Here is a 21190-nt window from a genome sequence, read left to right as displayed (position 1 = left end):
CATGGGTTGTTGAGAGAGCAAGTGTGGTACGGGGCTCGGCACTGAGTGGGGAGCTGCTGGGAGATGCCCTCCTCTGTCCCTCCCCCCACTGATGCAACTAGGCACTCTCTCTAAAATACATAAATCTTGAAAAAAAAAAAAAAAGGAAAGAAAAAAAAGAGAAAAAAGGATGGTAGCTGCCATGTTGCTTTGCCATCCCGTACAGCGTCTCTGGGCACAGCCCTTTGGTGGTTTCGAAAGTCATCAGCCACACCAGTTTGGTCAAAACAGCACAAAGCTGAGAGCACAGGGAGAAGGGACAGACAGGAAGGCGCCCTGTCATGCGTTCTCTGAGTCTTGAGAAGAGCCTGTGATTGGAATCTTTGGTCCTGCAGGCCACAGTGGGGCAGGGCAGGCCTGGGCAGAGTGGCCTGGCTGTGCGGCTGGAACCAGCACCAGGGAATCAGCAGCCCGGGGGCCTGGAGCGTCAGTGCCCGCCTAGAGTCTCAGCCCTCTCCTTTGCGAAATGAAAACGGACGTTTGTCTGCGGTGAGCATCAGGCTGGGCTCCAGAGGAAAACGGACCTGGGGGTGTGCAATGTGTCATCGGGTGTGGTGTGCCTGACACGTGGGGTCACTATTCCCCAGCCTCAGAGGAGACGAGAGCAGCGGCTCCACTCTGGGTGTCCTGGAGCCCGTGTCAGGAGTCGGGTGGGCACAAGTCCGAAGGGCAGGTCGTCGCGATCAAACAGCCGTGGTCTGGCAGGTAACTGCTCCCGTCCAGAGGGGACTATGCTCGGCATGAGCCCCGACACCCCGGGACACTGGCCTAATACTCTTACGTGAGATTTCAAGAGCAAAACGAAGTAGCAGAAAGCAGCGAATAGTTTAACTCTTTAACAAAAACCAAAGAAAAATGAAAGTGATTTGGAAATGGCAACGACTGAACGAACCCATTACTCACTGTCATTTACCCTGTCTTGGGGGAAGAATAATCAGTCATGTTCTGGTGGTTCTTACACCTGAAAGGGAAACCAGGTCACAAAATAAAAACATACATAATCCAGTGTCAAAAACTGGTGATTTATAGCAATCACCCCTCGTTTATTTTTTCCAACACAGAGAAAAAAAACAAACAAACATGGTTCAATAATTCAGTGTTTGGGTCACTGGCAAATACTGTCAAATACTGTCATTCAAATAAACATTCCCGGGGGTGAGCTCTGCGGCGCATGGTGACGGCGCATGAGTCTTCCATCATTCAAACACAATGGAGAACCCACTCGTGAAGATTACGTGAGTGTGAAAAACATGATGCCTTATCCCAATGTGCATAAAAAGGCCTTTGAAAAATATCCCGCTCTTTCAAGGAATGAAAACACTCCGTTTTGTTGTTGGTTTCATTCCTTTTAATGATTACTTTTTGGTTTTTGAAGTCAACTTTTTTGCTGTGAGAGAGGAGTTTTAGGGCTTTGTAAGTGGAAACCAACAAGGCCACTGGCCTCTGCACACACTTTCCTGCCCCAACATAGAGCTTTTTTGCCCCCCTCCAAAAAAACCCTCTTCCATGATTTTTGTTATGGTTCCAAAAGTAAAGAAAATGATTTCAAGTATTCAATTCCTATCAAAAATTGGTATCAAAAGTAATAAAGGACCTAGTTTCTTTATAATTCCATGTTTTAAAAAATAACTTAAGAAGCAAGAGGTCCGGCCCTTTACTTGTATAAATACCACAGCGTAACTAGAGTTTCTTAAGACAACGTGGAGAGGAGTCTGTGTTTAGCACCTCGATCATTGATCTTAATGTTGGGAACGTCTCTGACACGGATGGGAGAGTCTTATAAGAAGGTGAAATACTGGAAAAGAAAAACACAAAGAAGGAATATGAAGATAACACAATTTCACAAAAAAGGCATTATTCCTATTTTAATATTCTCTTTCCAGTGACCCCATGTGTACGCTGTAAGACAATTCTACAAAAGCAGGGAGGAGCTGTGAACAGAACAGATGCCCATAGGGCCGGGGACTTCTGTCCAGAGGCTCCCATAATGGGCTGCTGGCCAGTTCAGCCAGAATGTTTGCAAAGGAAAATTCAGCACTGCTGTACGTGTGATTGTTCACACATGTCCCGCCAGGGAGCCACTGGACTTGAACCAGAGACACTGGGTCCAGGCCTGCCTCGCTCCGTATTGGCTACAGCCCTTCCCCCCCCCCCCCGCCCGTATCAGTAGCACCAGCACAGTGTTCTTAAGTCACAGAGGGGCTCTGAGCCCAGAACAAGATCATGCATGCCAGAGGGCGGTGTGAAATGTACCTGCACAGCGGGAGGCAGGCTTTTATTCATTCTTAAAGAACTGTTGGAAGGTTCATACTGTAAAACTAAGGAAGTGACAGAAGCAAGATGTTTGACGCTATGGTCATATTTCTAAAACACACGTGAGCCAGTAATCCCGAAACAGGAACACACTGGAGCGAGATGCGACTGTCAGAAGAGATCGTTACAAGGCTAGTGGTGCACTCACACACTGAACAAGAGTACATGACAGACCTTAATTTCTCTGTTTTAAACAGAGCACAAATTTATCTGGCCATTTTTAGAGCAGTTGCTGTGTCCTACAGATGGGAAAGGCAAAGTTGGAGGGGGTTATCATGGAGAAAACATGGAGGAGCAAGAATGAAGGTCAGCGACGTGTGCTTGTTCTTTATTAACTATTAAAGCATCTGAGCATCTCTCTCTCCCAGTCAAATAAATAAAATCTTAAAAAAAAAAAAAAAGAAAGAAAGAAAACCATCTATGGGTTTAATTTCATCCCAAAATGAAATTTTGGACTCACGTGGACTCCTCGTCCACACTACAATGAAGTACCACCTTCTGAAAATCTACCATGCGGTAAAAATGTGCTCCCACTCAGAGTAAGTTCGAAATGGGTCCAGCTCACAGTTTTCAAATTCCTCCCTGAATACTGAACCAAAGAGTTTGGGATAAAGGGTAAATTAGCCAAGAGTGAGAAATGCCTGATTGTACAAAGAGGACGTGTGTCACTTTCCGTTCACAAACCTTTTTACTTGTTTATTTTTATCCGTAGACTCACCCTTTCAGGGGTTCTTTCTTTCTCTTTTTTTTTTTTTTTTAAAGATTTTATTTATTTATTTGACAGAGATCACAAGTAGGCAGAGAGGCAGGCAGAGAGAGAGAGAGGGAGAAGCAGGCTTCCCACTGAGCAGAAAGCCTGATGCGGGGCTGGATCCCAGGACTCTGGGATCATGACCTGAGCCGAACGAAGGCAGAGGCTCAACCTACTGAGCCACCCAGGTGCCCCTCTTTCAGGGGTTCTAATTGACAGGAGAACACCTCAGCCTTGGAAAAGGATTGCACTCCTTGCAAAGAACGAACTCAGGGAAGGGGGCGTACTCCCAGAGTCACACAGCGAGCTCCAAGAGCAATAGGATGTCCCCAACCCCCTTTACTGACCGTCACCAAGTAATTACCTTTTTAGGTTCATCCAGCTTTTGGCTATTTTGCTAAAGGCCTCTGAACCAGGAGCTGTCATAGCTTCAAAGTCAACTAACTGAAAAAGAAAGAAATTTAGGAATGTGATTAATTTGGAGGAGAGAGGCTCACTCTGAGAACAGTTTCACCTCTGGGTCTTAGCACAAAAATCCGAGGGCTGGGATTTGAACACACAGCCAACCACCTGCCCTTCCAGCTTCGACGTACCTTCCCTTTGGGGATTTTTCCTGCTACTTCTTTTCCACTTGCCATCAGTGCTCCCACGATCACAGAGTACGCTATTACACTATGCAAATAAAGAATAATTACCAGTCAGTCCTGGTTTTTGAGCAGGGGTTATATGAAAAGCTCATTATGGATTTTCTATCATAAAAGATGAGATTTTACTTAAGAAGTCCTTAGAAATTAAACTAAAAAATATTTTCGTGTCTTAAAAATATTTACTAACAAAAATATTTAGATTCATTATTTTAAGGGTAAATGTGACCCAGAATGTTCTTTTTTTGAGGAAAGAAGGTGTTTCTTTTAATTAGGAGTTTTCTTATACTTGGTTTTTCTATTCTTATGAAATAATGAATTAGAAGATCGGTCTGCTTCTATTTCTAGCAACTTCACAAGGCTTGGCTTTTAAAATGCACGTATACGATATACTTTGTAATACAAACATATTAATCTTATTGTTTAAGCATTAAACACTGCAGTCCCCAGAGAAGAAAAGCAGAATGCAGTCTCAGAAGCATCAAGAGACTGGTTTGAGGACTGAGGTGTTATATAAACTCCCCTCTTGGCCTATAACAAACTCATTCCTGCTTCCGACAGACCAACTACACACCGGCCATGTGTGCCCGTGCAAGGCCCTCAGCGTAAAGATAACCAGGAGGCGCTCACCTGAGAGCAGGCTGGCCGCGGAGGCAGAAGCAGGCATGCCACCAACAAAGCCTGCACATGCAGTGAGTCAAGCCTGGGGGGGCGCCCATGGAAAGACCCCATGGAGGCCAAGGGCACGCGAGCTGCATCTCCAGGGCCCAGGTGGGGCCCAGGGGGTTAGAAGGGAAGGAAGGGAAATGACTGGCACAGAGGCAGGGCCCACGTGGACACGAAGGTGTGAGGACACGCAGGGAGGTGTCCTGGAGGACCAATGGGAGGGCCTTTGAGAAGTCCCAAGACAAACCAGGACAGGACACAGACACACACTGTGCCCACTGTCCCTGAGCTTGTACCTGAGGCACCAGGTATGAAGAACTGGGGCAAAGATCCTGAATCTCTACACTGTATACCCGAAGCCGATATAACACTGTATGTTAATTATCCTGGAATTAAAAACAAAAAACAAAAAACTGGGACAGAGAGGGGAGGGAGAAAAGCTTAGAAGCAGGGAGATAAGTCAGAGAGCACGGGGTGACACGGGTCTGAACTATGGCTGTAGCTCTGAGCACAAGAGGACTGAACCAACGGGACCAGGGACTGTAGAGCCGCAGGCTCTTAGGGAAAGAGTGTGCGGGACGAGAGCTGCTCTTCCTTCCCCTTCACCTCCTTCCTCCTCTGTCACCAGGAACCAGCAAAGGTGCTGTGAGGACCGACAGGAAACTGCTGGGTATCTGCACGGCACCTGCCTAAGTGCTCGATCAAAGGGGGTGCGCGGAGGGCGTGGGCACATCAGAAACTCCACGCCTGCGAGTAACCGTTAGGCGGATACTGCAGTGTTTATGCGCCTCGCTGGTTTCCAGGCCTAAACTGTAACAACATTTACTACCACGTTGAAGAGAGTTTTACTTTTCAAGCGTTGAAGACAAGAACATTAGCTCCAACATCTTAAATTCAGATTTCGTGATCTATGGCGCATCGTACTGGCTGACAGAGAGAACAGGCAGAAACCCTGGTGTTGACGACACTGGGAAGTTCCTGATGGCTTCAGCAGCAGCAGGAAGGGGCTCGTGGCAGCGCAGGTGGTACAGAGCGGATGAAGTGTGGGGGCTGGAGGTCGAGGGATGGACAAGAACCGGGGGCAAGGGGAGAAGAGCGCAGGGTGACAGTCTGGGCCGATCAGGGAGGGCGACGCACGCACACAGTAGGCCTTCAAGCCACTTGAGCTGTCGAATGAATGGACCCCAGCCTGTAAAACGTTTCATAATTCCTTTGATGGTGTGGTGGGTCAAGAACGTAATTTCTGGGTGGATTTTGAAAAAAAAAAAAGGGGGATTTCTTACGATTGCTTGGGGTACTTTTGTACCCATGGCCACAACCAGCACTGCAAGCAAAAAAGAATGTGTTCTTCAGTGTAAAAACTTTCAGATTATAGGTTATCACTCACCTGGACCCTCGAGAGAGTGGCATTAGGTTATAAAAGTAATAAACTAAGGATAAGATTAAGTTGCAAACAGCATCGGCCTCCTGGAAAAAGAGAAGACACGCGCTCATGAGTTTAAAAGCTAGATTATAAACTAGTTTTTCACAAGGTGACAAGACATAAGAAAAACTTACCTTGGGAAGAGGACTAGTTCACTTTTCTCCTATGGGAACCTCCTTTCATATTCTTGGATATTTTATACTCTGTGCTACCATTTTTTCCCTAACGAAAGGGCATATATGCGGTTCGGTTTAGGGCAATGTCTTCCGAGCGGTTTTTAAAACTGAAACCTTTTCAGGCACCGGGGTGGATTGGTCAGCTAAGCACCCAACTCTTGGTTTCGGCTTAGGTCTTGATCCCAGGATCCTGAGATCGAGCCCCGCATCGGGCTTCCTGCTCAGCAGGGAGTGTGCCTCTCCCTTATACTCTGCCTCTGTGCATACACTCTCTCTCACAAAGAAATAAAATCTTTAAAAAAATAAATAAATAAATATGGGAACTGTTTCTACAAGAATGTTAAGAAGTCACTGAAAGCCGATCTCAAGCGTAAGATTCATACTACCCCCGGCCGGGTAGAGGCTTTGCAAAGGTCACTGGTGAATGCTAGGAAGCAGGGATAAAATGGAACAAACAGAAGCCTACCCCAAATTCTGATGAAAGAATCAGTACTTTTCCTTTTGCTGTGAGGTCTTTATAAAGTGCGTCTATCTCAGCATGATAGAATTGTGTTCGTTCTTCTGTGGTTTGCGTTTCCACAGAAAACAGTATGTTGCCAACCCTAAAAATACAACAACATGTGTCAAAGGCACGTATTATACAATTCAACAAGCCAAACACGGGGAGTAAAAAGAAGAAAGGAACTGGTGGGCTGATGTGGCACAAAACATAGCTGAGAACGTGTCCCACCTTTCTAACCACACACACTGAGGTATGTTCCGTACGTAGGCAAGTTTTCCATAAAACACGGTATTTTGTTCGGTCTAAACATGCGTACATACTACAGGAGCTTAAGCTACTACAGAAGGAAGTAACTACACATGGTCAAGAATGAATGCAGACTAAAGACTTTCTCAGACAGCCACCCTGCTATAATTGAAGACCAGAGCCAGAACTGTGTGTAGAAGTAGTTCAGGGACTCTACTGTGTTTTTTTAAAACCTCTGCTGCATGCTTAGCTTAGCTCCACTCCAGGCTCTACAGAGGAGACAAATATAATACAACAGACATTACTATACAAATAAATGGCTCTTAGAATCTATAAAGAGGAGTGTGGCAGAGCTGCTACGTTTACCGAGGAAGGAGGGAGACCTGAGGCCATGAATTATTTTAAGACCACGCACAAGGCGATCACACAGCACGTCAGGGTTCAAAAGCAGCAGATCAGGTCCAGTTTGGAAGATATTTAAGACAACAGGAAATGCTTCACAGGGGAAGGGGGAAGGGGCCTGAATGTGAGATTCAGGATGGAGGAAGAGAGGCTCAGAAACAGGAGGTGGGAGGTGACCTCAGGGAACAAGCAGTCCAGCCGAGTTAGCAGGCCAAATTCTGGCAGGAAAACAGCGTAGGCAAGCAGGAAATGTTGCAAGGGCCACATTATGAAAGGCCTTGAGTGCCCGGCAAGGGAGCTGGTCCTGGTATCCACGGCATGGGGAGGGTGTGGGGTGGGGAGTGGCTTAACAGCCTGTGGAATGGGGCCTCAGGGACACTGACAAAGCACTGTAAGCCACCAGGAGATCGGGGACAGAGGCACCAGAGACTACTCAAGAGGACCCAGGGCAGGAGGTAACAAATACGGTGAGACAACAGGGAGAGAAGCCACGTTTCTCAGGGAAGGAACCTGACGTACTCTTTCATACCACCGTTCCTTTCTGCCTGGAGCTACCATCTGATGAGATCTGTATCTCACAAGTTGGTGGAAAGGCAGGGGAGTCATTTTTACATTACTAGCAAGCCCTGGAATTCCTTCCGGGGTAGAGAGGGTTGGGAAAAGTCACAAAATCTGGAAGTTACTAAGCTGGTGCTTACTCATGGAGGCCTGGGTAGGTTCTGACAAAGAACTTGACAGAGAGGCTCCTGTGGTTTGAGAGTAAAAGCATGTAAGAAAAATGTAGCCCCAGAGGCCGAGGCAAGTCACAGCATACGATGGAGCCGGCAGAAATCAAGCTGGAGGTCCCAGTGCGGGAACCCTGCAGGCCGAGCACACTGAGGGATGCCTGCTGTGGGGGAGGGGCGAGCATCCTGCCCGGATTCAAGGGATATGGAGGCTCCTGGATGAAGCTTGGGCTTCAGAGACAAATCAGACTGGTTAATGAAAAGTCACTGCGGGGCTATTTATAAAGTGAAAAATGAGAAAGACTCTAAAATGGTCAATGTCAAAAAATGTATAGGAGAAATTCTATAAGACCCACAAAATGGAATACTACGCAAGCATTACAAACACAACAATAAAGGAAAATGTTCATGATAAAGTAACTGTAAGACACAAGAGGAATAGATTATAAAACAATATGTGGCGTATAATCTGTTTTTAAAGAAAACAACTCAGTGATTTTATTTTCTATCTCTGCGTATCTGTATATTCTAAGTTTTCCATAGTAAGGCTGCACCGCTCTCAGAATATACTAAAACCTGTATTTAAAAACTTACAATGGCCTTCAGTCTGCCAACCCCTCATCTCTTTTCATTTTATTACTAAAAGTGTTGCCCACAAGGAACGTGAAGAACCCGGAAGAATGCTTTCCACGTTCGATATGATATCCGGTATCTAGAAAGCCGTTAGATCCAACAAGGTCAGAAAACGTATCTGCTGGCAGAGTAGCCTACAAGTCACATTAACAAAATAAGTAGTTTATAGCTACATGCTGGACCTTGGTAATTTTCGTTTTAGGATAAAGCAGAAGCCAGTGTGTCCAACCTCCCGGGGCAGTACCAGACGCCAGCCCGCCCTTATACTCCCACTTAGGAAGCATACATACTTGTCTCCTGTAATGGTGATTGTGAACCCATCGTATTCCTTCCCTTGCTCTTTGAGGCTGGGAACTTTTGTGTTCACCGTGAACCCATCCTTCGTTTTAGTATTAAACTGCTTTCAGGGAAAAAAAAAATCACATTACTAGTGTGAAATTCACTGTAAACCCCCAGGAGGTCATCTGTAGCGGTGACTCTGCCTTCCACATCTTAGAGAAGTGTCACAGAAGTTCCTACTTCCAGAGGCCACGAGCACGCACGCCTGTCCGGTGACCGAGGACGCCTCTGCCTGTCCCCAGGGCCCCACACGAACTCCAGGCCCCCACCAGAGGCCGGCACAGAGCCTCAGTCACACGCTCCCTCAGTCAGCGGCGGCCCTTCTGAGAGTGCCCTTTGGGTTTTCCTCATGGTCTTTATTGGCAACTTGGATTCTTAGCAGAATGGTTGTACCCCAAATCCCCTAACTCCAACACCTGTGCTCACGTTCGTGGTTCCTTCAAGGCAGTCTCATTTGTTCTGAGACGTACTCAGACTTACATTGTCAACTGGAGAATCACACACACACTCCAACTCTGCAGACCACAGAAATGTATGTTAAAGGAATTACAGGGAGCCAAGAATGCCCTTCAGGGGTGACAAGTATGAAGGCAGTTTCGGATGCCAGCTTTTTGTTTAAAATACTTTTTGACAGGGCCACATGGGTGGCTCAGTCGGTTAGCATCTGTTTCACTCAGTTCATGATCCCAGGGTCCTGGGGTCAAGTCCCCGGCTCCTTGCTCAGCGGGGAGCCTGCTTCTCCCTCTGCCTCTGCCTGCTGCTCCCCTAGTTTGTGCTCTTGCGCTCTCTCTGGCAAATACATAAATAAAAATATTCTAAAAATAAATAAATAAAGATATTTTTGACAAAGCCAAGATGCCAGTAAATAGATTTTGTCATTACTCCAGAAAAAAAATCCTCCCACATTGTTTAATGTTGCCGACTTTTTTTAAAGGACGGATAGTCTTGAATAAGAGAACCAAGGATAAAATAAGAGGAGGCTGTGCTTCACGTAAGCCACGACTGGGGGAAAGGCTGTCTACAACCAGTAAGACCCAGCGGGTGCGATAAACAGTCCAAAGGACCAAGGACCAATGGACATGAGGCACAGGTGACCAGAGCCATCGTCAGGAGCTGGGACAGCAACATCTTCCACGGGGAAGGGGTTTCTAGAGGAACACGTGTGAGCCCTCTATGCCAATTCTCATCTGATGCTCACACCATACCAGTAAGACAGAGCACGGTCTCCATGTTACAGAGCAGGAGACCAGTTGGGAGGGCAGGTCCTGTCTGAACCGAGCGGGGAGTGGCAGTGTGGAAACATGAACCCAGGCTTTCATGCCCGTAAACTGACTCAAGGGGAGCTGAGGTATATGGTTGACCTTGACCCACTTGAGGGGTAGCTGAACTCCCCTGCAGTAAAAAAAAAAAAAAGCCATGCATAGCTTGACTCCCCCAAAACTTAACTGCTAATAGTCTATTGCTGACTAGAAGCCTTACTGATAACAAAAGGTTAATATTTATTTTGTCTGTTGTAAGTATCCTATACGGTATACTTAAAGTAAAGCCAGAGAGAAGAAAAGGTTACTAAGAAATCATGAGGAAGATGCACCTCCAGGACTGTACTGTATTTATTGAAAAGAACCCACATACAAGCGGATCCATGCAGTGCAAACCCATGTTGTTCAAGGATCAGCTGGATTTTAACGTGGTTTTTCACCGAAAGAACATTTCAGTGGGAGCTGTCATCACATCATACTGCACCAAACGCTTTAGAATGAAAGGTCTTTATATACTTGTGTGTGTGCCTTTAAAAATAGGAGTATGACCACACTCCGGGAGAAAGCCAGGTGTCCAGTGCAGCTGGTCCAGTGTGCAGGAATGGTCACCTGCACACCACGGCTGGACACACAGTGACCTTGCACCGGGAAGCTGGCCCTAGGGGGGCGATGGCTGGCCTCGCAAGTGCACTGAGCCACCACAGGCTGGGAGCCCACTAGGCTTTTCTTTTTAAATGAAGATACACACAAAACGGTTAAAACCCCCCTCAGCTGACTTGGCCTCTGCTAACTTTACCTAGTAGAGTAAATGTAATGCTTAAAATACCATCAAGAAAGGAGGACATTAAAAACTGAGACACATGCTAGTTTTCTTTCTGTAGGTTTGTCCCAGTGGCCCTCTGTGGAGCGGTCCTGCCCTCTGGGGGGCATCTGGGGAATTTATGGGAGAGCCTGGTGGCTACAGGGACAGGGTGGCACGGAAGGCTACCACTGGAACTTAGCAGGTGGGGTCGAGAACACTAGACACTCACATGTGACACATGACTGACTGTGAATGCCCTGCTGGGCTTTCATGTCCATGAACAACCTGTTTATAACTTAATAATCACCAGCACCTGGAACCAGACTCCATTTCACACTTAGACACTAAATATTTTACATGTTTTTTTTTTTTTAAGTTTTCTATTTAAGTAATCTCTACCCCAATATGGGGCTTGGAACTACACAGTTTTAATATGCACTGAATTTTCTATGAATATTGAACATCTAACTGAGGGAGGAGGGTGTCAGGCATTGTTGGGAAGGTTACTGGTTTAAGAAAACCCTGGGGCCACTAACACTATAGCTCATGATTCTTAAGTCAGCAAGTGACATACAGATACAGGGCCGCGTCTGCCGCTGTCAGGTTCAAATGTAAACAGGTGTAAACAACTGGCTCCTTCCTTACGGCTTCTCATGAAGACCAGCCTGAATGCTGACATCCTGAACAACACACACGCTGGTCTATTACAGGTGATCTACCTGCCAGACCTCCTTTGTGGCAAGATGGTGACGTTTGGAAGAGTTTTTTGAGAAGGTGTGATATATTCTCTGTGAGTTTCATCTGAGTGCAGGAAAGGGGTCATGGAACATGGTTACTGAGTCAACACCAGAGTGGCTCTGAGAAGGTTACCTTAGTTCATCAGCCACCTTAGTTCATCAGACACTCGCTATAGGCCCCTGAGGTGAGGTCCGGCCAGAATCATTGCTCCTGGCAAACAGAGTCTGGGGTCTAGACAGTGGAAAAGGCTCAGCCAAGCCCAGTGTGGCAGAGGGGGCCCTGGCGTGCAGAATCCTAGCTCGCTGCTTTGTTCACGATGTGATGCTTCCCGGTTATTCCTCAGAAATGGACAAGTTCTGGTCCTACCCGTGTCTTAAATGACATTTGATGGAATCAAACCTCTCTACCAGAGCTGCAAGAACACGGATTCAACTTTTACATTAAAGTTCAAAGCAGGAGTTGGAAAAAAGAAAATCCCCCTGCTGATGGCAAATATTTGAATAGTTCTACTCCCAGGCAGAGAAGAGGTTCCTAAAATTATAACTTCTTAAAGGATTAGACTTTTAAACAACAAAACTTCTGTACCTTGAGGTCTCCACCTTGAACTACACTGTTTCTGATATAAACATCGCCACACCCGCGCTTCCTTTGCCTGGTGTACTTTTTTCCCTTCTACTTTTTAAATGTTCTCTTGTTAAGCGTGTCTGCTGTAAACCCCATGTAGCTGGGCTTTAAAACACCAGTCTGAGACCCTCCATCCCCTGCGGATCAATCATAAAGCCATGCGGACTTCTCATTGCCATTACACCATTTCCTACCCACCCTCCTTTTTTCCCATTCTCTTTTTGTAAGCTCTGAGCGAAACTGACTTCGTTGTCTTTACGCCGTTTCCCTACCTTCTAGGCATTTATTTTTTTTTAAAGATTTTATTTATTTATTTGATACAGAGAGAGATCACGAGTAGGCAGATAGGCAGGCAGAGAGAGAGGGAAACAGGCTCCCCACTGAGCAGAGAGACTGATGTGGGGCTCCACTCCAGGACCCTGAGATCATGACCTGAGCCAAAGGCAGAGGCTTTAACCCACTGAGCCACCCAGGCGCCCCCCTTCTAGGCGTGCAGAGGATTATACATCCCACCACTGTCCTTTCAGTGTTGCCTTTAAATTTTTAATATAGATATTTAAACCTGTATTCTCCTGTCAATATCATGGGTCAGCCAGTGATTATATTCTCACTGAAAAAAAACAAATACCTTAGTAACAGTTTTACTTCCTCTCTGCTTTCTTCAGACTCTAAGGTTGACATTAGCTGGTACTTTAATTTCAGACATGTATTTTTTAACATCAGGCATTAACAATTCATGCCAGTGGCTTATTTGTTCACCATGATTTCTTGTCTCTCATGTTTTCTTCTTTCTTGGGCTTCTTTTGTGAGAGTACTCAGGTCCTTCAATCATTTTGATAAAGAAAATCTAGGCTTGATGAAATTCCTAAATGACTGTTTGAAACAGTTTTCATTTGACCTTCACACCTGAACACTGGAAGAGTGGGTGCAAATAAATTTCCCTTAGTTGTTTTCTAGAATCCGCTGTTGCTGGAGGGAAGTTGGGCATCTATGGAATTCTCCTTCCTTGGTATTTGTTTTTTTCTGGAAGCTTCAAGATGTTCTTTTTAATTTTTGTGTGTGATAAAATACACATCATATAAATCTGCCACTTTAACCATTTGTGAATATAGAGTTGATTGCATTAAGTACATTCCCACTGTTTGCAACCACAGAACTTCTCAAGTACAAACTCTGTCCCCATTAAAAACTGACTCCCCATTCTCCCTCCTCCAGCCCCTGGAAGCCACCATTCTTCCTTCTGTCTCTACGAATCTGACTCCTCTCGACACCTCATATGACTGGAATCATAGGGCATTCGTCCTCTCGTGACTGGCTAATTTTACATAGCATTATGTCCTCGGGCTTCATCCATGTTGTAGCCAGAGTCACAATTTCCTTCCTTCTCAAGGCTGAATAATATTCCACTGTATGGCTAGACCACATATGACTCATCCATTCATCCATCGGTGGACACCTGAGCTGCCTCCACCCCTTAGGAACATGAACAATGCTGCCGTGAACACAGGTGTACACGTATTGTTCAAGTTGCTTCTTTTGATTCTTTTGAGCATACACCTAGAGGTGGAGTTGTTGGATCATCTGATAAGTCTCTAATTTTTTTGAGGAATTCTCTTTCACCTTGAAGTTCCCAAATTTTATCAGAATATGTCTAGAAGTCAACGTTGAACATCATGTTGAATACCCAGGGGGCCCTCAACCAATCTTTTCATCTCAAGTTTTCCCTTCTATTGTTTTGTTGACTAATGGCTCTCCTTCTTTATCTTTCTTCTCTCCTTTCAGATTTTCTATCAGATAGGTCCATTCCTCATCTTCTGTGTTCATCGTCTCTCATAGTTTGTATTTCTTTGTCTTTTACATACTATATTCTGGGAGACTTTATTGGTTTGATCTTCTCACTCATATACATATGATATTCAGTTTTCTTTAATGTACTAGCCTAACTGAAGTTATTTTTTGATTTATGAGAATTCTATTTTTTTCTATTGCTCCTATCTATCTATCATAGGATGCTGGCTCAAATCTCTCAGGACATTAATTTATGTACTTTCTATTGAAGTAAAATTTATAACCAATAAGCTTCACATGTATAATCTGATGCATTCTGACAACCGTATACACCCATTTGCCCATGTACCCACTATTCCATCAAGATACAGTGTACTGCCGTCATTCTGGAAAGCTTCCTTCTACCACATTAAGGTCAATCCCACTTCTCCTAAGCCTCCATTGTTCTGATAACTCTCCCTGCAGATCAAACTTCTTAGAAATGGAATCAGACTCTTCTGTATGTGGCCTCCTTTGCTCAACATCATGTTTTTTCTGAGGTTAAGCCCAGCTGCTGTGGGTGTAGCAGTGCCCTTTCTCTGTTTTGTTACTCAGTAGTGTTCCATCACTGGCCTCCCCTGAGAAACGATGGGGACCCCTTGTAAAACATTCTGATCGGGAAGATGGCCTCAGAACAGGGAAAGTGGGGAACCCACACACCAACCTTGGGCCATATGCAAAACCCAAGCAGTGGCCTCTCTGTGAGGGTGGGCACCAACCTTGACTTCACTCACCCTATAGAGAAAGGTGGCAGGACCCATGGCTGGGTCCCTGCTGGGCCTCATGATGAGACTGAGGATGCCACAAAGCCTCGTTCTCTGTTCAGCATCCTGCTAAGTGAACCGAGTGCTGGATTACAGACAACACATCTTATGAGCTGGTTACCCATCTGAATCTTTTGGGTCCTCCAATTTTCTTTCAGTCTTCTCATAGTTTCTGTTTCCTCGCTGCAATTCTTCAGCATTGTGTTCATGTTTTCCTTTAAGTCCTCGAATACGTTTATGAAGCGAAAACTGTGAACCAATTCCCATTTCTGGATCATGTGGGGGTCTGTTCCTGTCAAATGGTTTTGTTTTTCTTGGTTATGGGTCACACTCTCCTGCTTCTTCATTTGTCTAATAATTAAGTCTAGATTGTGTTTCCTCCTTTAAAGGGTGTGAGTTTTGTTTGGGGAGGCAGTCAAATCACTAGCAGATCCATTTAATCCTTTCAGACTTTTTTTTCTCTTTGAGGATGATCTATTTAGAAACTGCCCTTTGTCCTAGGATGTAAACCTCATTCTAGGGGGTTCTTACACCTACAGTGTGTCCTTTCTGGGGTTGTAATGAGACAGCCGAGGTGCTCACAGCCCTCCATCCTGGCAAGGCCACAACTCCAATGTCTGTCAGCGGTGTCTAACCGCCGATATCTCTGTCCAGCTCTCACCCCCACAGCGGCCACACCCTGCAGAGCCTCTTGGCCTCACTGCACGCCCACAGTTGAGCTCTTAGCCCAGGATGTCAAGGACTCTCACACTGACCTCCAGGAAATCCTCACCTTGAGCAGCTCCCTCCTCTTCTGGACTCCGCCTTGTAAACTCCAGACACTTGAGCAGGTCCCAGCTCCAATCTCTGCCTCCTTAGCTCAGTAAGGCCTCCAGACTCTGCTTATGCTCTACACACACAGTGGTTTAGTAAATAATCCCGGGTAGAAAGCTGGGGTGAACATGAGGCTCACCTCAGGTGTTTCCCTCTTCTCGAAAAGCACAGTCTTATAATTGCTGGTGCCTAAAAAGAGTTGCCTTGTATTTTGTCCTGTTTTAGAATTGCTGTGGTGTTTTAAAGGCAGTCAAGTACCAGGTACTCCACAGTGGCCAGGAGCAGAATTCAATGGCAGAGAATTTTTAGTTTCCTTCTGTTCCCTGTATCAACTGCTTCCTCACAGATTTGCTTCATAGTTTGAGACTGATGCCTGTGTCTTATTTTGGTTCTTATTCAGAGTGTGTTTCCATTAGTGTTTTCAGGTAGAATGCTTTATAAATTTTAAAATGCTTATAGCACAATATTAATAAACATGCATTTAAAGTTATGAATTCTTTTTAAAAAGGGCACTAGTTTATTTGTTTTTTTCTAAAAACACCTCCCGGGATTTTGATAATAAACTTACCTTCATAATCGGAAGGAGGTCTTCTACTTTGTGTACTTTTTCCAAAGCTTCTCTAACTTCCAACAATCCTTTAGGATTATTAGCTCTTAAAAAGAGAAAGAGCGAGAGACAGAGAGAGAGAGGGAGATGGCAACTAAAATTAATACAGAAATGTAATAATCACATTAATTGCTATTACCCTTAATTTAAATAAATCATCCCCAATTGTGAATAGCTCAATATTTAAAACGTTGGGCCAGAACAGAAGTTTCTAAATAATGGGGTGATTTAATCCTCTTGAATTTGGGGCTGCAGATGATAGTTAAGAAAATAGCAGCCCTTCCAGAAAGTGAAACAGGGAAAGGCAGAACAGACTCTCAGCCAGTGTTTGTGTAACACGTATGGATCTTGGTTTGGCCATGAAACCTTGATTCTCCTGTGCCACCTCTGAAATTAGAAGTGAATTTTTTTTTTTCCTTGCTGAAGTCACTCAAATGGAAGTATCCTGCTAGGTTTTCATACCAATTTTACATGTACTGGGTAAGAGCTTTCCATTTAGAATTCTTTTTCCCCAGTGTTTTGTTCAGTATGGTATCTATGCCATATGGCCTTTCATGGGAGGGAGAATGAATGTGATGGCTGAAGTCCCTAAAATAGAAACTCAAAGAAATGTTCTACTCTCTGGAGGAAAGAGATGAGAAAAGTCACAATACTGTAAGATTAGAAACACCCTGTGGATTCTGAGAAGCTGTTCAAAGAAGGATGCTAGGTCATTACGGAGAGACTCTCTGATTTCGAACACCATGTAAACAGCTGATACACTTTGTTTAGTCTGTCAGTAGGCTTAGTGTCCAAGTTTCACAAATATAACTAAAGCAAAATAGACCACAGCTAGCAATTAGCATGGGAAAGAAAACCAAAGGGTTACCCGTGGTAAACAAGAATCCTATCTTTAATGAAATGAAGAATCTTCTCAAAATACTCCAGGTATCTCATGTTAATCACCTGACCCCTGTAAGGAAAAAAAAAAAAAATTAAGGCTCTTTTTACAAAATGACGTATCTGAAACAGCACCGGATTGACAGGTTAATTCAAGAAAACAATAAGACAGCCAAGACAATAATGCAGCAAAACTTTGGGAACTTCGCTTGTTTGTAGCCCATGAACAGAAACAGCAAAGAACTGTCTTAGCAAGACTGCCAGTGAGCTCCTGCAGCTTCTTCTGGTAGGAAAGGCACCAAACTCAGCCCCGCAGATGCCAAAATGCGAAAAAAAAACCCCAAGTACTTGCATGCCAATGTCCTGTTCGGAAGCCCTTTCCTTTTCCTCCTCTCCCTTGGTTCTCCCCGTAGCATTACCCGTTCCCACTCCTTCTTGCAGTCCAGCTCACATGTGGCCTTCATCTCCTCTGCCCGCTCTAAATATAATTTTGCTCACACTTCTATCCCCGCCTTCTAGTTTTAAAACTCCCAGAACTTCCTGTAAAGCCCACACGCTGATGCACACGTCCCTCTGGCATACATGTGTCTAAGGGAACCCACCCAGCTGCACCCTTATGCATTCCCTATAGGCTTCTCAAACGTCAAGTTCCTAATTGTGAGCAGGAAGTCACTCCCGTACCCTGCACTGCCCCCAGCCCCAGCCCCACACATGGCCACCAACTTTTTGTCCTAGTGTCACCTGGCCTACTAGGAGGACCATGCACCCGAGCCAGAGGGGGGCTGCCTCCCACGGCTCCCCACACTCTCCCCAATTTCCAACCTGCCACCTGTGCTTCTGAGTCTACATTCTTGATATCCATCTCGTCCCCTCCCACTCACCTCCACACAGCTATCCGGACCTGGTATCCACTCACCTGATTTATTGCACAACTTTCCAACCACCTCCCTTCCCTCCCGGGTCACCGCCTTCTCTCCCCTATCCTGGCACCTACAGCCCAAGCGACCGTCTGAATGTGCCAATCTGCTCTGCCACCTCTCTGCTTACGATCTCTGAGCAGTTCTCCATCATCCTTGGTGGGGGTGGGGGGAACATTAAGTGGCATATAAAGTTATTTATATTTGGAAAAAAAGGTTTTATATTTTTATTTCTGCCTGTCTTTTAAGCCTCAATTCCTGATGCTACTCCCTTAATTATAAGCTAATCCGCAGTCCTAATGAAGGAGTCATCCTCTCCTGACCATGCCGGACTCACTTGTGCGGCCATGCCTCACCCACTTTTCTGCTTCCCACCCTCCCAAACAGCTCAAGCATCACCTGAAGGCTGGACTAGACACCCCTCTTCTGCGTCCCCTGCGTCCTGTACACATGACCACCATCACTCTTAACACACCATGTCGTAGTTCATCAGTCTGTCCTCACTAAGCTACGTCATTAGCACGTAGCACAACACATGGATGGTGGCCTATCCCCAAGTCACAAATTATTCCATAAGAAACAGTGATACACCAGCCACAAGAGGAAAAGAAATTATTGTTCTAGGAAGTAAAAGAAAAATGTACAAACGACATTTCCATTAAACTTAAACATCAGAGTTGTATTGAATGACATCTCGTTGATCAGGCATCTGGAAGGAGGTAGAAGCGTTTTAGACGTGACACGATGACCACATTTGCAAATTTTATCTAAACGTAAGTTCAGGGCTCCCCTTGAAGCTGATGGTCTTTAATATCTGTCTGTCACCTACTTCGAGGGCAGCTAAGCACATGAAGGTCACTAAGTACCCATGTCCCGAATTTGCAGAGCCTCTGGACAAGACAGGGGCTCTCCCGTTAACGTGGCTCGCCCTTTCAGGAAGGCTTAGCTACCGAGTGTTACTGAACCAACCCCTCTGCTTGTTGGGGTTTTGGTGATGGGACAGGGGAGCCCGTCCCCCACTACAATTCTTGTTCAAGAATTCTTTGAGCCACGTAACATCACCAGGATATCATGGGAAATGTCATGTTCTCCATCTAATTACTTGCTGTGATGTTTTAGGATCCTTTGAGAAGGACATCCCAAGCAAAAATCAGGCCGTCTTCCCTTCAACAGAGCTGTGCATCGAAGAGAAGAGCCAGGGTAAGGAGCCTGGGATGTTCTGCATTTTCCCCCACAGCTGGATTAGCTGAAATGAATGCAGGCGGGACCCTGCAGGTGCAGAGCTAATTTGTGGATGCCCCTGTCAAAAAGTCAAAGTCACCAGGGAAGGAGCAAGGGTCGCTCACGGTCTCCATGACCTCTTGAGAATAAAGTCCTGTGAGAACAGGAACGACGCACAGAAGGTTTGTACCTGATTAAATTGATGTGGTTGTTAAAACCTCTGCTAAGACTTCGCGCTGGCATCTGGTCCAACCACAGCACGGGCTGGTCTGGGTCAGCAATCCTGTAAAACAGAGTTTGTTAAAGACGAAGACTTTGGGAGGCCTGGGTGGCTCAGTCAGTCAAGCTTCTGCCTTTGGCTCAGGTCATGATCCCAGGGTCTTGGGATCGAGTCCCGCGTCCGGGGCCTTGCTCAGCAGGGAACCTGCTTCTCTCTCCACCTCTGCCTGCCTCTCTGCCTGCTTCTGTGTACTTGAGCGTGCACTCTCTCTCTCTCTCTGACAAATAAATAAAATCTTAAAAAAAAAAAAGATGAAGACCTTATAAAACATACAAATGCTCAAAAGCATTCACAGCAGAACAGGAGAGGTCTTTGCACAGTGGGAGAAAGCAGCTGCTCGGCGCATTACATCTCAAAGTATGAAACCCCGACCTGCAGATTCCAAACAGGTGTTCCAAGTGGACCAAGGAGGTCAATACAGGTTTACCAGGAGGGCAGTGTTTTTCTCATATAAATGAGTATCAGCAGTTTCCCCCACTAAACTGTAGGTGGTAAGGCAGGCACACACTTCAACTATGGAGGGCCTGGGACACTGAAGTTCATTCAAAAGTACAACAGACCATAATATACTCTCTCCAAGAGACGGCTTTTTCTAAAACACTTCACTTAAAAATATGCTTGGTGGGGGCACGCCTGCATGGCTCTGCGGGTTAAGTCTCTGCCTTCGGCTGAGGTCATGATCTCAGGGTCCTGGAATCGAGCCCCACATTGGGCTCTCTGCCCAGCGGGGAGCCTGCTTCCCCCCCCCCACTCTCTGCCTACTTGTGATCTCTGTCAAATTAAAAAAATATATATATGCTTGGAAACCCAACAGCACTCAGTCCCTATAGTTCATAAACACTAGTTGAGTATATTTCAAAGAATGAGGATGCCAGCAATTTCGGACAAACTTGAGAGAGGAAAATGAAACTTACAAGGCTTACTGTTAGTAAACAAAACAGGATTCCAAACCTGTTAGCTAAGTGGGAGGTACAGGCCCCCAGTTATGGAAACAAGCCATGGGGATGAGAGGCGCGGCAGGACGACCCGTCAGTGATCCTGTAACAGTGTTGTATGGGGACAGATGGTGGAGACCCTCACGTGACCCCGTGTAGCATACAGACTCATCGGATCTCTGCGCCATACACTGGAAACTCATGTACATCGACTACACTACTCAGAAACACCCGTTGACAGGAGGAGGCTTCTACCCTTTCCCAAGGTATTCATGAATGTATTTTCATTTAAAGATCAGTCACCGTCTCCACTTCACGGCGATGTCAAACATGTCTCTCCACTGCATCAGCCGTGTCTTCCCATTCATGCGAACTTTTGAGTTGGTCCACGTACGCTGGACAGCTTGCATGACCTCCAATGCTGCCAAACCCATGGCTAAAAGAAGGAAATGTTGAGAAAACAAGCGTGTGATGTGAAGGTACAGATCAGAGGAACTGATTTCCACCCACTTTACAGTCCTGGGGATTAACTCCAGGGTCATGATAGAAAGAAAGAATCACGGGTATTGGCAGTTTAACAAGCCCAGAGATACATTACAGCCCTGATGGTCCTAACAGAACTAAAATCTATCAGGGGAAACTAGGGGTGCCCCCAAAGTTGTCTC

At 45.6% G+C, this 21190-nt stretch overlaps 1 protein-coding gene across 5 annotated transcripts in view; it reads right to left on the bottom strand.

The window, feature by feature from the left end:
• Window positions 1–1040: 1040 nt before the first annotated feature.
• The window catches only part of TTC13 (tetratricopeptide repeat domain 13), a 75545-nt gene continuing 55395 nt past the window's right edge, over window positions 1041–21190 (bottom strand). For 3 of the 5 annotated variants that reach the window (XM_059397340.1, XM_059397342.1, XM_059397344.1), the window contains 10 exons: window positions 20829–20961; window positions 19501–19593; window positions 17162–17245; window positions 16255–16339; window positions 8811–8920; window positions 6479–6614; window positions 5801–5880; window positions 3697–3775; window positions 3468–3547; window positions 1041–1834 (listed from right to left, as the gene is read on the bottom strand). In XM_059397340.1, the coding sequence (XP_059253323.1) occupies window positions 1720–1834; window positions 3468–3547; window positions 3697–3775; window positions 5801–5880; window positions 6479–6614; window positions 8811–8920; window positions 16255–16339; window positions 17162–17245; window positions 19501–19593; window positions 20829–20961 (995 nt within the window). In that variant the 3' untranslated portion in view covers window positions 1041–1719. The remainder of the gene's footprint in view (window positions 1835–3467; window positions 3548–3696; window positions 3776–5800; window positions 5881–6478; window positions 6615–8810; window positions 8921–16254; window positions 16340–17161; window positions 17246–19500; window positions 19594–20828; window positions 20962–21190) is intronic. The other 2 variants (XM_059397341.1, XM_059397343.1) reach the window with 1 other exon arrangement.

Source organism: Mustela nigripes, chromosome 4 (assembly GCF_022355385.1).
Source record: "Mustela nigripes isolate SB6536 chromosome 4, MUSNIG.SB6536, whole genome shotgun sequence".
Taxonomy (NCBI): Eukaryota; Metazoa; Chordata; class Mammalia; order Carnivora; family Mustelidae; genus Mustela; species Mustela nigripes.
The sequence above is the reverse complement of the archived record's forward strand: the minus strand, read 5'-3'. Positions and strand labels throughout refer to the sequence as shown.